The sequence below is a fragment of the Manis javanica genome, chromosome 1 (assembly GCF_040802235.1).
Source record: "Manis javanica isolate MJ-LG chromosome 1, MJ_LKY, whole genome shotgun sequence".
NCBI lineage: Eukaryota > Metazoa > Chordata > Mammalia > Pholidota > Manidae > Manis > Manis javanica.
The window spans coordinates 69,893,595-69,910,205 of NC_133156.1; the positions used below are offsets into that span (position 1 = coordinate 69,893,595).

General features: G+C 32.4%; 1 protein-coding gene across 6 annotated transcripts in view; it reads left to right on the forward strand.

Moving 5' to 3' along the window:
* The window catches only part of SLCO6A1 (solute carrier organic anion transporter family member 6A1), a 91,359-nt gene that overhangs the window by 40,673 nt on the left and 34,075 nt on the right, over positions 1-16,611 (forward strand). For all 6 annotated transcript variants that reach the window (XR_012130076.1, XR_012130075.1, XR_012130077.1 and 3 more), the window contains exons 8-9: positions 1,636-1,831; positions 14,047-14,200. Coding sequence is in view for 3 of the 6 variants with exons in the window: in XM_073233467.1 (XP_073089568.1) it covers positions 1,636-1,831; positions 14,047-14,200 (350 nt within the window). In the remaining 3 variants the exon portion in view is untranslated. The remainder of the gene's footprint in view (positions 1-1,635; positions 1,832-14,046; positions 14,201-16,611) is intronic.

The following is a 16,611-nucleotide window of genomic DNA, read 5'->3' on the forward strand; positions in this document are numbered from 1 at the left end:
ATTTTTTCTAAAAGTTATTTTTTGAATACTTTTAGATTTACAGAAAAATTGGAGATAATACAGAGAGTTTTCTTATACTGAACACCTAGTCACCCCTTTTGTTAACATCTTATATTAGTCTGATAGATTTGTTATGGTTAATTAATCAGTATTAATACATTATTACTAACTAAAGTCAGTATTTTATTTAGATATCCTTAGCTTTTCCATAATGTTCTTTTTCTGTTCCAGGATCTCATTCTGAATACCACATTATACTTACTTGTCATATCTCCTTAGGGCTCCTTTTAGGTACAACAGCTTCTCAGACTTCCCCTTGTTTTTGATGACTTTGACCATTTTGAGAAGTGCTGGTCAGGCATTTTTTAGAATGTTCCTTAATTGGGAATTGTCTGATGTTTTTATCATGGTTAGACAGGTCATGGATTTTGGAAGGAGGAGCATAGAGGTAAAGTGCCATTTTAATCACATGTTATCAAAGGTACATGCTGTCAACATGGCTTACTACTTTTGAATTTGCCCCTGATCATCTGGCTAATGTAGTGTCCATCAGATTTGTCCATGGTACTTACTGTCTTTTAACTGCTTACTTTGGTCTACTTTGGTCACTCTTCTTTCACTTTTTTTTTAAAAATTACACACTGCATGGAAAACACAATGCTCTCCTCCAATTTATTAACTAACTTTTAAAATGTCTTAACTCTGGGATTTGGGTTTTTAATTTTAACAATTATATTTGTAAATACCTAGCTGTTTTTTTGTTGTTGTTCTTTTTGATTCAGTTGCTCTTACTTCATTCTTTTCTCTTATTTTATTTTTTCTTTATTTTTATGGAAGTAAAACTATCATTTTTCTCTTTGAGCATTCTAAAATTACTTATAAGTTTTTGACAGACACTTCTATAATACAAATTTAATCTGATGTTAGTAAGTTTTTTTTTCCCTTATATTTTCTTGGTATATTCCTACTTAAATCTACCATTGCTGTATAGAGCAAAGGAGATTACATCAACATATGAATTTACTGTTGTCTTCATCTGATTGAAGATTTTCTAATTATATTTCTTATTTCCTTCTGTTTCCTCCTTGTGCTTGCCTCTTTCTGACCTCTTATGCTTGACTGAAAAGATAACTATGCCTCATAATGCCTATTGTGGAATCTTACTTTTTATGAGATTGCTAATATTACACATCCATTCCTAGAACCAATGGGCAACTTGGTTTAATTCTTGGTAATGATTCTCCATTTGTGAACTCTTGTCACAGTGGGCATGCCTCTGCTGTAACCATCAATCTAGGCAACTGTCAAATAATAGCTCTCAGTATGACAGCTCTCCTCTTCTGTTTTGAGTGGATTAAATTATGGGTTTATCTCAGATGGCATTTCTATGTAGGAACAAAAATTCACCATCACTGCTCTAAAGTCAGTAGGCTTATAGCTTCAGCTCACTTATGAATTTGTATTCATAAGGTTTGCTGAGAGGATTATCTTTAAATTTTCTCCTTGTCTTTTTATTTAAATCTATGCTTGCTGTAAATTTAGAGCAGAGGGGATTGCATCAGTGAATGAATTTTTCTGTACTGTGTTTAGCTGATTATTTGTTTAACTGTTTTTTCCTCTTCTTTCTTTCTTTAGGACTTGTTTTAATTCCAGGAGGTGCAATTGGCCAGCTCCTGGGAGGTGTCATTGTTTCGAAGTTAGAAATGTCTTGTAAAAACCTTATGAGATTTATAATGGTTACATCTGTTGTTGCACTTATACTGCTTGCACTTACAGTCTTTGTGCACTGTAATCCAGTACCATTTGCTGGAATCAATGAAGATTATGGCAGGTAAATATAATTTTATATATTATATTTTTAACTGAACCCAACGACTTATTTAACCTTTAATTAATAACAATTTATCCAGTGACCCTTATATATTCACACCATTCTTGCAATTATTGGGTATGTAAAAGAAATGTAAAGCATAGTTTCACCTTTCATATTAAGGGCAGAAACATGATAGATTGTGCTATCACTGTGTATGCATCCATAAAGTACTAAAGAAAAAATACACTGAAATGATTCAGAACCCAGAAGTAGAATTCTGTACTAAAGTGGGTAGCAACGAGGAGACAGTACTGTTTATACAAAGCCTTACCTGGTGTTCCCAAATTCATATGTCTGCCTTTTTATGGACATCAAAGAATGGAACTGAAGTATATCTGAAAGTATGCATGAACAATGTTTCCTTTGAGCTAAACAAGCAAGAACTGAAAGAAATGGGCAGAGATTGATGTTAAATACAGGGGAACAGAACTCAAAGTACTGAGCAAGTAAAATAAAATTTCCACTTCTAGCTACAATGTAATAGCTTATGACCGATGATCCCTCTGAGAACAACTAGAAAAACTGAATAGTTACAAGATTTGTTTAAAGGCATCAGAGAGTTGTTTAGAGCACTAACAATGTAAAGGCTAAAATCCTAGAGAAAGGCATACCCTTGAGAGGAGAAGCAACCTTCTGAACTTGGACAATTCTGGACATTGGCAAGAAGCTAAGGGCTTCTTGGGCATAGGATCTGGGCAAAAAGCACCTAGTAAAATTACAGGAAACCAGCCCACATTTTTGATAGACCTATGAGCCTAAAGAGACAAAAATTAGGACATGGAGCTGGGTTAAGATATGAGAGAGAAGAGAGAGGTAGACAATGAGAAAACACTGTTGGGTTCCACTCAATACATTTGTTGAATTGTGAAGTAAAGAGGCTGAAATCAAGCAAAAATCTTATAAAAAACCAAGAAAAATGTCAGCATTATTGTGATACTCTATGGAGAAGAGTTTGAGCTTAGAATATGCTGGGAGACAAACCATGGTGAACACCACATGTTCTCAATTGGTATCTCTATAAAAAAAGTCTAAGGCCTAGGAGTGAAGGCCTTTCTAGACTCCTATAATCTAGCCAGTAGTTAACTTGGTTTCTAATTGGATAAATGTGGTCAGCCAGCAGTCTATCTAGGAGCAGATAGATGGACCAAACACTGTGAAAGGAAAATAATATACAGATCTGTAAAGTGGCTTAGGCAAAGGTCTTGCATTAAAAAAATTACCAAGCAAGCCAACAACATGGACAAAACTTATGAGACAAAACAGGCAATAGAATAAAACCACACAGGATACAGATATTGACATTATCAAATAAGAATGGTAAAATAGTATTATTGGAACAATAATGCAAATGACTCTGAATTTCTCATCAGAAATCATGGGTTCAGAGAACAGTAGAGCATTGCCTTTAGAGTCCTGAAAGTAAAGAACTGTTAATTCATAATTCATTATTCAGTGGAAATATCCTTCAAGAATGCAAATGAAGTAAAGATATTCTCAGGTGAAAGATAACTAATAAGATTTGTTGTTAGCTCTAAAAGAAACTATAAAGCTTCTCTTCAGTCTGAAGTGAAATGTTACTAGAGGAAAACTGGAAACTTAAAGGATAAAGAAAGAGTAAAAGAAGTGATAAATATATAAGTAGATAGACTAATTTTTTATTTTAAGCTTAAAATATGTATGACTATAGAAAGCAAAAATTACATTATCTCGTGTGGTTTTCAAAGAATGTAAGTGTAATACATATGACAACTAATTTAAAGGGGGAGGGTAAAAAGATTTAATGATTAAAAGACTTGTACATTTTAAATGGAGTGCTAAAATATCAACTTGAGGTAGAAATGTAAGTATATGTATATGGTTTAGGCATGTATACAGTGTAAGTGTGTATACATACACGTATATGTATATATATATATATACTGTCACCTGTTTTTTATGGTCTTCAAGCTAAAAATGGTTTTATATTAGTAAGGTTTGTAAAAAACAGTAACAAACAGTAGGACTTCTAGTTTCTACTCTGATATGTAAAGAGCTTGTAAATCATCACTCCTGGCCTCACAACAAGAAAAGAGTTTAAATTAAAAACCAGTGACTTAGATTCGTCAGAGACTTGCGATCACAGGATAAACTGTTACCTCCCAAACTGAAGAGAGAGGCAAATAGAATTGCAGTTTAGCAGAGCAGAAGCCACTAGAGCCAAACATTAAACAGTAATTGACTAATTGCTGGAGGTACAGCATAGACTAACTTGAGAGTTAATACTGCTGGGAGCTGGGTCCTGCAGGGATCCCACACACTTATGTGACTCTTACAGGTGCCACCAGCCTTTCACAGTGAAGTTGAGAGAAAAATCCTCTTGTGTTTTAGTCAGGGGAAAGGAAAATAACCATTTTGCAATATGCCCCAGAGAAATCTGCTCTCTGTGATAAATGCTTGCTCTATAGGGCAACTACTTTGCCAGAGGTTCCTTAACCAAATTTTTGAAAGGAAGGTCAATTAGACAAGTCAACCATACTTTAACCTTCCTGTCTTACATAAGGAATTAGAAAAAAGAAGCTAAAAAAACTTTCTGAAGGCCACAGCCTAGAGACTCAGGCCCACTTAAAAACACCCTATAAAATCCAAAGTTTAATCATTAGATTATAAATTGCTTCCCCTACACAATAACTTACCACCACATCAACAGATATCTAGTTTACTTACAGAGAATCACAACTAAAGAGCAGCAGACCTACTCTTTAAGGAAGAGTTTTTGTGGAAACCCAAGAAAATGAGGATACCACAGAAAACTGAGGTCTCTGACACAGCTACAACAAATTTTATACACAGAGTAACACAGATAAACATAAAACATCACGCTAAATGCTTCAGTTTCCTGTTAGCTGAGATATGTCTGGCTTTCAACAAAAAAATTACAAGACATTCTAAGAAGTAGGCAAAAAAACCCACAAAGTAATCCTCAGAAATAGACTCAGATATGGCAGAGGCTTTAGAGTGATTACACTGGAAACATAAAATTATACTGATAAATTTGCTAAGGACTGTAATGGAAAAGGTAGAAAACATGAAGGAAAAGATAGGTAATGTAAGCAAAGGAGTGGAAACTCTAAGAAAAAAATCAAAAGTGAATCCTAGAAAGCAAAAACTTTAAGAGAAATGAGTCCTTTTTTCATGGGCTTATCAGCATCAATGACTGTGAAAATATGTCAATAGAAGCTTCTCAAATTGAAAAACAAAGATAAAAAAGAATGGAAGAATACTGGAATAGAATATCCAAGACCTGTGCAGACATTGCAAAAGTGTATCAAATGTGTAATGGAAACAACTGGAAGGAGAAGAAAGTAACAGAAGAAATAAGTGAAGTAATAATGGCTGAGCTTTCTCCAAAATTAATGGCAGACACCAAGCCACATATCCAGAAAGTTCTGAGAAGAAGCAAAAATACACACACACACACACACACACACACACACACACACACACACACACACACACACACACCTGTAGGCACTCATATTCAAACTGCAGAAATAAAAAATAAAAAATCTTGAAAGAAGCCAGAGGAAGTAAAACCTTACCTATAGAAGATTAAGGACACTTCACAACAGACTTTTCTCGATGTAAGAAGAGAAGAGTAGAATGAAATATTCAACGGGTTGGAAAAAGCCTCCATCAGCCTAGAATGTTATACACAATGAAACTGTCCTTCAAAACTGAAAGGTAAATAGTGATATTCTTAGACAAACAAAAAATAGGGAAAATGTCATCAGCAAATCTGCTTTGCAATAAATGTTTAAAGAAGGTCTTCAGAAAAAACAAAAATAAATGTGAGTCAATTTTGGGTTCATATAAAGAAGAAGGATTAGAGAATGAAAAATGATAAAATATCAGTTCATTAAAAAAATTTTTTAATTGGTGTAATAGGTAATTTTGTGGAAAATAATGTTGATAAGTGTTCAGTGATTATAGTTTGAGGATAGTGAAATGAGTGACAGAAATCTTATAAAAGAGGACAGTGAATTGGGAACACTGTTATAAGGTAACTGTGCAATCCATGAAGTAGTATAATGTTATTTGAAAGACTTAAATTACTTTTAAATGTATATTGAAAATTCTAGTGAAAGCACTAAAACAGTTTTTAAAAATATAATTGCTGCAGTAGCAGGTGAGAGAAAATGAAATCTCATAGAATACTCAAAACCAGAGAAGGCAAAAAAGAGAGCAAGAAAGCAAGAAAGAACAGTTTTTTGCATTATAATTCTTTATAGTAGTCTCTTTGATGCCTTTGTATTTGTGTTGTATCAGTTGTAATGTCTCCTGTTTCATTTATAATTTCATTTGTACAAGTCCTTTCTTTTTTCTTGGCAAGTTCAGCTAAAGGTTTGTTTATCTTTAAAAATCCTGACTCTGTTTCATTAATATTTGCTGTTGTGTTATCAGTCTCCATTTCATTTCTTTCTGTCTGACATTTGTTATTTCCTCCCTTTTAATTTTGGGCTAAGTTTGTTCTTTTCTAGTCCTTGAGATTGTCAAGTTAGATTATTCATTCGAGGTCTTTCTTTTTTCTTAATGTAGACATGTATCACTCGGAACTTCTCTCTTAGAATTGCTTTTGCAGCATCTATAGGTTTTGCTATGTTATATTTCTGTTTTCATTTATCTCAGGGTATTTGGTGATTTCTCTTTTGATGTCTTTGATCCATTGGTTGTTCAGTAGCATGTTGTTTAATCTCTGTGTGTTTTTGTATTTTACAGTTTTCTTCTTGTAATTGATTTACAGTTTCATACCATTGTGGTTGGAAAAGATGTATGATATCCTTCCAAGTCCACCACTATTATTACATTGCTGTTTTTAGGCCTATTAATATTTGATTTACATATTTAGATGCTCCTGTGTTGGATACATAAATATTTACAAGTATTCTCTAGTTGAATTAATCCTGTTTCATATAAAATGACATTTGTCTCTTATTACAGTTTTTGTTTAAAAATCTATCTTGTCTGATATAAATACAGCTTATCCCAGTTTTCTTTGGGTTTCCATTTATATGTAATATCTTTTTCCATTCCCTCACTTTTAGTCTATGTGGGTTTTTATAGCTGAAGCAAATCTCTTGTATCCAGCATAAAGATAGGTCTTATTTTTTAATCCATTTAGCCACTCTATGTCTTTTGATTGAAGAATTAGTCCATTTACATTAAAGTAATTATTGAAAGGTTTGTACCTGTTGCCGCTTTATTGTTTTCTGGCTCTTGTAGTTCTTATGTTTCTCTTCTCTTGCTCTCTTCCTTTGTGATTTAATGGTTTTTTTGTGGTGGTATGCTTAGATTCCCTTCTCTTTACCTTTAATGTATCTACTATAGGTTTTTACTTTGTGGTTACCATGAGGCTTACATAAAACATCTTATATTTATAACAGTCTATTTTAAACTGATAACAACTTAACCTTGAACATATACTAAAGCTGTTTTTTCTCTACCCCAACATTTTATGTTTTTGATGTCACAGTTTACATCTTTTTACCCTGTGTATCCATTAATAAATTGTTATATTTTTAATAACTTTATTAACTAGACAAACCTCACCTGTAACTATAACCTTACCTATAACAATAATAACTAGATGAACCTTATTGTTCAGCAAGGCCTGAACTCTTGATTTTCTCTCAAACTTCTGTGATTGTCCAAGCCACCTTCTTTTTATTAAGTTAATTCTGGCAGTTGAGGGTGTCCCAAGACCTTTCAGTGTCCCAAAGGAGGGGGTCATGGTCAATGCCTGCATGAAGGCTGATTGGAAGCCAGACCCTCAGACAGTAGATGAGAAAGCATGCAGGTTAGACCTTTCCAGGGAGAAACTGGGAGATAAGCTTTTTTGCCTTCTCTCTGTGTGCTGGGACTAGGTGTACAGCTGCAGGCATGTGTTCCTGTGCCCATTAATAGTTGCTTCATTGCTTGTTACAGTCCTGTGGACTTGTCAGGGCAAGCCCTGTTGGCTATCAGAGCCAGGCAATCCAGGGGTCTATCCTTTGGGTGGCAGCTGTAAAAGCTGGGTGTACTAACCTATGTATAAGCTCCTTTCAGGGAGATACTGGCAATTTGGAGCAGGCTTGAGTGAGAAGGCAAAGGTGAAGTCTGTTAGCTTCCCTGGTCTTGAGGAAGATTGCAGTCAGCCCATAAATGTATGCTAAATTAGAGGCTTGACCCTTAAGCAGCAGCTTTTGATGTATGCAAAAGAGGTGACTGGATAAACTATTTTACATCTGTTTATGGAATATTATACAGTGATAAAAATAAATGAACTATTAAACTATGAAAGACCTAGAGAAACCTTAAATGTATGTTACTAAGTGAAAGCAGCCAGTATGAAAGACTACATAATATACAATTCCAACTATATGACATTTGGGCAAAGGCAAAGCCATTGGTCATCAATTGGGAAAAATGTACCACACTAAAGCAACATATTAATAAATAGGTGAAACTGTGTGCAGGGGGAAGGAGAGTTATATGATAACTCTCTGTAGATGCTCAGTTATTCTGAAACCCTAAAATTGTTCAAATATGTAGTTTATAGGTAAAAAATATTAATCCTAAAAATCACTTTGAAATATAAAAACTTTTTCAAATGATTAATAATATAAAGTAAGACCCTTTAATTTCATTCTAAATTTGTATTTAGAAATTGGTCTCACCTTCTACTTCCAGCCAAGATGAGATAACACATTTCTCCCTACCAAAAATTTGATAAAAATTAAAACAATGGGGTTTCAAGACATAGGAATCAGTCCGTGAAGAGAGTACATGAGATGGGAAACACTCAAGATGAGTCGTGCAAGTCCTCCAGCTTACTGCCTTAAGGAAGTTTGGAGATTCTGGCATGGGGAGGTAGGGGGGGAACCAGACCTTCTGGCTGACTCCCTGAGTTGAGGTGATTGAGTTGAGAGTCCAGAGACCCATAGAATCCACAGGATAGTGTACCAGAGGATTTATCTCCAAAGAATCCCCCTTGAGTATGCAGAAAAATACTAATTAGCATGAGGAAAGTTTCTAAGTCCAAAGCTGACAAAAGAATTAGAGTAATCAGGGCCCACTACTCACACAGGGTCGGGAATAAGATCTGTTCTCAACAGTCAGACTAGGAAACCTCAAAAATTACAGAGGATGAAGTATACAGAAGTATATTGCTTCAATATTGGTAATAATTACAGTTGATCTCTGAATAAGGTGGGAGTTTGGGACACTGCCCTGAACAGTAAAAAATCTGAATATAATTTTTGACTCCCCCCAAACTTAACTACTAATAGCCTGGTGTTGACTGGAAGTGTTATTATAACATAAATAATTAACACATATTTTGTATGTTATATGTATTATATACTGTATTTTTACAATAATGTAAGCTAGGGAAAATAAAGTGTTTTTTCAAATTGTCACAAATCTTCAAAATTTTTCTGATGTATTTATTAGAAAAAAATCCATTTGTAAGTGGACCTGCACGGTTCAAACTCATGGTGTTCAAGAATTAACTGTAACTCTAAACTGAGCACTACTATAGCTCTGCCTATAAAATTTACCTTAAAAAAATATGAAAAGATATCAGCATTTCCAAGTAAATTAGCTGCATTCCAGAAGTAAGGTTAAGGATAATCATAAAGGTACAAAAATACCCCAGAAAAGATGGTGAAATTTACAAGGTTCAGTATCTAATAAAAAATTGTAAGGAATTCAAAGAAGCAAAAAAAACAGAGTCCATAATAAGGAGCTAACTGAATTGATTAGAAACGACCCATAACTGACTTACATGTTGAAATTATCAGAGGACATTAGCACAGTTATTATACTAGTATGCCCATATCATAACTCCTGAGAAGTTACGAAAGCATTTTTAAAGACCCAAATTAAAAATACAGAAATAAAAACTAGAATGTGTGAGATGAATAACTCTGTATGGAATTAATGACAGTTTACGCATTGTAAATTAGTGAACTTGAAATCAATAGCAATAAAAACCATCCAATAGGAAACACAGAGAAAAGAGAATTAATAAAAATGAAAAAAGCATTGGTAATTGGACTGCTTCAGGTGGCCAACCACATGTGCAGTTGTAGTTCCCAGAAAAAGGGGCAGGGGAAAATATATTCAAAGAAATTAAGTCCAAAGTTTTAAAAAGATAAAAAACAGCAAACCTTCAATACATGAAACATGAAGAAAATTACACCACAGAACATAATAATCAAATTACCCAAAAGAAATGTAAAGAGAAAATCTTAAAAGCAGCAAAAGGTGGGGAAAATACTTTATACACAAAGGACCAAGGGCACAGTAAATCTTATGTCAGAAACAATGCAGGTAAGAAGATAGTGAAAAAATATTTTTAAAGTACTGAAAGAGGAGAGTCAACCAATCATTCTATACCAAACCTATCTATTAAAAGTAAAGGAGAAACAATTTTACACATAAAAAATGTAAATAATAATTGACCAACAGTCTTAAGTACATCAAATGTTACCAAAAAAAAAGGCTGAAATTAAATGATACTATATGAAAAGATGATATACATAAAGCAACGAAGAGCAAAGGAAAATTTTTTCTTATTTGAATCTCTTTAAAAATAATTGATTAAATGGATTAGCATGTAATATTGGTTTATATGAAATACTATGACATCACATGTTGGTTGACTGTGTGAGGTTAAAAATGTGTAATATATATCCTGAAGCAACCAATAAATAACAGTGTGTCACAGCTAATAAGCCAACACAGGAATTAAAAAAATATTAAAAAGAAAATATTTGTTTAATTTCAAATTAGGAGAGAAAAAAAACAACAAAGAGATAGGATTATAGAAAACAAATAGAAAAACGGATATATTCAAACCTAATATTAGTAATTATATCAACTGTAAATGGTTGCAATCTTAGTTAAAAGGCATAGAGTCTCCAATTTAATTCATTTTTAAAAGCAACACCCAAATGTATATGCTGAATAAAAGAAGTGCATTTCAAGCATAGGCACAAATAGATTATGTGCAAAAGAATGAGAAAAGATGTATCACATTATATCAAAAGAAAGCTGGTATATAATATCAGACCAAGTTGATTTGAGAGCAAACAATATTAGCAGGAATAAACAAGCTCATTATGTAATGACAAAGTGGTCAATTCATCAAGAATTAATAATCAAATATTTATGAAGCTGATGATAGAGCTTTAAAATATGTAAAGCAAAAACTGACACACTGCAAGGAGCAATATATAAATCCACAAGTGTGGGCAGGTATTTCAATATCCCCTCTAAAATTAATAGAAATAGGTAAAAAAAAATTAATGATGATACAAAAGATTTCAAAACAGTGCTAACCAACTGGACCTAATTGTCATTTGTAGTACATTTCATCTAACAAATAAAAATACACATTCTTTTCAAGTGTGTATGAAATGTTTACCAAAGTACGCCATATTCTTGAAACAAATCTCAGTAAATTTAAAGGATGAAATCATTCAGGGCAATTAAATTTTCGGACCATGATGGAATTAAATTATTAATTTTCTGCAAACTGATTTGCAGAAACGTCCCAAATAATTGGAAACTGACTAATAAACTTCTAAATAACCTGTGGTCAAATAATTTCTTCAAAAGAGGACATTGCAAAGTATTTTGAAGTGAATGAAAATGAAAATACACATAACAAAATTTGTAAAATGTTGATAAAATAGTACTTTGGGGAAAAAACATAGCATTAGAAGCCTGTATTAGAAAAGAAAAAAGTCTCAAACCAATGACATTTACTTTTATCTTAAAAAATCTAGAAACATCAACGTAGATTGATCCCAAAGTAAGTGTAAGGAAGGAAACAGTTGAGATCAGAATGGAAATTAATGAAATAAAAATGAGGAAAACAGTGGAGAAAATCAATAAAATTAGGTGGTATTTTGAAAAGATTGATAAAATTGCTAAGCCTTTAGAGAAAGAAAATTACCAATATTGGATTAGAGATCTGATGTGGTATTAGTACAGACTCTACCAATATTAAAAGAATATTAGGATAATACTATGAACAACTTTATGGCCACAAATTTGACAACTTCCATGAAATGGATGAATCCTCTGAAAGACACAAACTAAGTTGAGAAGAAATAGGTAATTTACATATCTAGTAAATAAATCCAATTTGAATTAAGCACTTTCTAAGAGAATGCCAGGTTCAAATGGCTTCACTGGGAATTTTGCCAAACATAAAGAATATCTGATTTTATACACAAATTCTTCCAGAAGATTGAAAAGGAGTGTATACCTTCCGAGTTATTCTATGAGACTCACATTATCCTAGTATCAAAACAAGAGAAAGACATTGTAACAAAAGAAAACTGTAGCCTTGTATATCTCATGAGCATAGATGCAAAAATTCTTAGAAGAATTTTGGTAAATTGAACCCAATAGCATATTAAAAGGAAAGTAAATTATGAGCAAGCAAGTTTATCACAGAGATGCAAGGTTATATTTATGTTATATCAAAAGAAAGCTGGTATATAATATCAGACCAAGTTGATTTGAGAGCAAACAATATTAGCAGGAATAAACAATTAATAAAAAATATATTGAAATCAATATAATCCACCATGTTAATGAACTAAAAATGAAAAAAACACAATCTCACTAGATGCCAACAAAGCACTTGATAAAGTACAATATCTGTTCCTGATAAACTAGGAATGGAAGGGAATCTATGAAATCATATACAGCTAAACATGATGCTTACTGTTTATTATGGAATGAATGTTTATGGTTCTCCCACCCACCAAATTCATATGTTGAAGCCCTTAATCCCCAATGTGATAGTTTTAGGTGGTGGTATCTTTGCAGATACCAAAACTGCCTGCACCTTGATCTTGGACTTCGCTTCCAAAACTAAGAAACATGTTTGTTGTTTAAGCCACCCAGTCATAATATTTTGTTACAGCAGCCCAATTAGATTAAGACAATGATGAAATATTGGATGACCAGGAATATAACAAAGATGTCTGCTTTCAATACTTCTATATTAACAATGTAGTAGAGGTTCTAACAACTATAGTACTATAAGACCAATGAACTTTGGTACATATCTTGTAACATATAAAATAGTTAACTCAAAATGGATTATAGATGTAAATGTGAAATATAAAATTCCAAGAATATAAAGGAAATTTTTGTGAACTTGGGTTTAGTGAAGATTTCTTAGATTTACCTCCAAATATGTGACTCATAAATATACTGATAAATTGGACTTCATCAAAATAAAAATCTTCTGCTCTTTGAAAGACACTGCTAAGAAATTTAAAAAACAAGGCATAGACTTTGAGAAGATATTGGAAAATCATATATCTAATAAAATATTTGTTTCCAGATATATAAAGAACTCTCAATGCTTAATAATAAGAAAACAATCCACAAAAATGGGCAAAAGATTTGAACAGACCAAATAACATATGCAGATGAGAAGATGCCCAACATCATTAGTCATAGGGAAAATGCATATTAAAACCAATGTGAAACTACTATATCCCTATTAGAATGTCTAAAACTAAAAAGACTATACCAAGTGTTGACAGGAAATGTAGAAAGCAAGTGAAACATTTACACACTGCTGGTGGGAATATAAAGTAGTTTGGAAAAGTGACAATTTCTTAAAAAGTCACCTAAATACCTACTATATGATTCAAACATTCTACCCCTTAATATTTACCCAAGAGACATGGAGACATATGACCATGCAAAGACCATATAAAGACCAGCTGCATGAAAGAAGCCAGACCAAGAAAGTGTACATACTGTATGATCCCATTTCGTAAAATGCAATGAAATTTAAACTGAAGACTAGTGATGTAAAGTAATTCAGCAGATGCCAGGGAGTGGAGGGATTACAAAGGGGCACACAGAAAGGTTTTGGGGTGATGATTATGTTCATTAATATGATTATAATGATTTCACAAGTGTATACATATCCCCCAAAATTTCAAACTGTACACTTAAATGTTTACAGTATATTGTGTATCAGTTATATCTCAGTGAAACTATTAAAATGAAATTATTTCAATAATTATATTTTTATGGATCTCATTGGTATCTTGATGTATATATTAATAAGCATAAAACAGTGGTATTATAATTACATTCAGTCTTCTTTTTTACAGAACAGGTCAATTGGGAAACCTGACAGCTCCTTGCAATTCTTATTGTAGATGCTTATCTTCATTTTATTCTCCTATATGTGGAAGAGATGATATTGGGTATTTTTCTCCTTGCTTTGCAGGCTGTACACACTCTAAAACATTTAATGATCTCAAGGTAATTACTTTTTATTATGTTCCTTCCTTTTCAGTAAGATGTTCAACTTGTAGATGATGTTTGTACTTTACTCCTAGCTCTCTATAAAAGCATTTCCACCATTATTTTCCCTTTTTAAAATTTAAAAAACAAGAACATTTAACTTATGTGGCCACAATACAAAGGGCTTATGGGAATTGGGAGTGGAAAAGATATTCCTACGTTGTCTACTTATTGTACATCATCTTACTTGTATGGTTTTAATGGGTGACTATTGTATGACTATTGTATGGTTTTAATGGGTGACCTCTGGCCATAGCAAAGTTGAAAGAAGCAGTCTAAGAGAATATTTATCTTCCATTTATGTAGTTTATCTTAGGTGTAGCCTACCTATCAGCAGCACCCAATGCAACAAAATCTTGAACCCCCTTTCTCACAGCAGTGGGTTGACCAGTATTCTCCTCCTGGTCACCTTTCATTCAGTTTTTACATCTGCTGAATTCAAAATATCTACACCATACCTTCTTGCTATCTATTTCTGCGCTATGTTAGCTCAGATGTGCAAATCAGTCCCTCTATTATGTACGCAATGATATATTCAAGGCCTTTATAAGCAGACTAGAAGAAAGGTAAGAGAGATTTAAATGGCAACAATGCAAGTGACTTAAACTTGAATATATGTTATCCCTCTTTGTCCTTTTATGCTTACATGAACTGGAACTCTAAAATTCTCCTATTTGGTCATCTTTGATGCCATTATCATCAGAATTCCTTATTTCTGAAAGCTGTCTATCAACCTCTAGACAAATTTTTCTTTATTTTGTCATGCAGAGCAGTTGACCGCTTTGCTACTTCTTTGACTCCAGGTTAATTTTCTTACATCCAAAGGTGCACAAATGAGCTTTTAGCTGAATATGGACTGTAACTTCAGCTTCTCCCTTTTAAGTGGCACAGAATTAGGGACCCAGGTTAAAACATTTCTTCTCTCCTTCTGGCTAGTCTTTGTGAAGGGGGAAGAGAGGATGACAAAGAGGTGTACTTCCTGACCCAAAGAAGTCATATCACCTCCTTTAGTAAGCCATGAAGTCCTCTGTTAGTTATGCATCAACATAGCAATATTTTTTCCCTGTTACACACAAATAATTTTGTTTCAAGATGTTAGAAAGCTTGACCAACTTTAGTTCCTTATAATCATCCTTTCACTGGCCTACAATTTACATCCTTTCAATAGCCTGCAATTCAATAATTTTTCATTGAATATTCAGGTTTTAAAAATATTAATGTTGAGTGTTATTAATTTTAATTCATTTTACATTTGTTTTTATTTTAAATAATTATTTTAATTACCAATTATATTTTGATTAATGTGATATTTATTTTAATAAACTGTAGATGTTATTAATGATTCAATAACTTAAATTATTTAATTAACATTTATGTTAATTAACTTAAATTAATAAAATGTATTTAATTAATATTGAATATTGATATAAAAATGGTTATATCCTCTTTAAAATCCTTTCTTCTTAAATGTTACATATTTAAAATCTTTAAAATATGTCGCTGTGGAAAGGTTTCAATGTCATAGAAAAGCATAATGAACTCCTATGTGCTAATTACCCATCTTCAACAATTTATTAACTTAGAGAAAATCTAACTTTATATGCCTACTTAGTTACTGCTCTCCTCTATTTTAATTTGAAACGAGTAAATGATTTTTAAAGTGTTCACGTTGTCACTACAGCATAAGGCTGAACTCTTTGACCTTGGTGTTTTGATTACATGGGATATTCGAGAGCTAAAAAGGCCATCCTCTTAGCTCCAATCCTTCTTTTCTTTTCTGGAGAATCCCTTTAGGAAATTTTGTTACTGTTTCATAAAAGTCTTTATGATTTCTTTACATTTCTATAAGGAATAATTAACTCATAATGAGTAACAACAATAGAAATAATCCACAAAATAGTAGCTCAAACTGTGTGGTAAATTTTGATACTGAATAAAAACTGAAAGAAGAATACTAAATTTTTGACAAAAATTAAATCTTTGAAATTACCCAAGACAACTATCCTTGATACAAATAATGGCTTTGAAAGAAAACTAACTACAGCAGAAGGAATGATTAGTACAATATAATATGGATGGAACTCATTAATGGATAAAATATGCATTAATTTCAAACGGGAAAGAATGATAACAATAAAATTAATTTTAACAAACTGAAAATTATTTTCATTTAAAATAAAAATTATACAAATTGTAACATTTTATTATTAAAAATAAAGTATATACAAAAAATGATCAATGATCTAAATGGTGTTAATGGAATTCCCTCTAGGAAGTATTTATTCAATGAGAATATGTCAAATTTGAAATAATTCTGATTAAATGTTCATATTCAAAACATCAGAGTAAAGATGAGTTAGAATTGCATG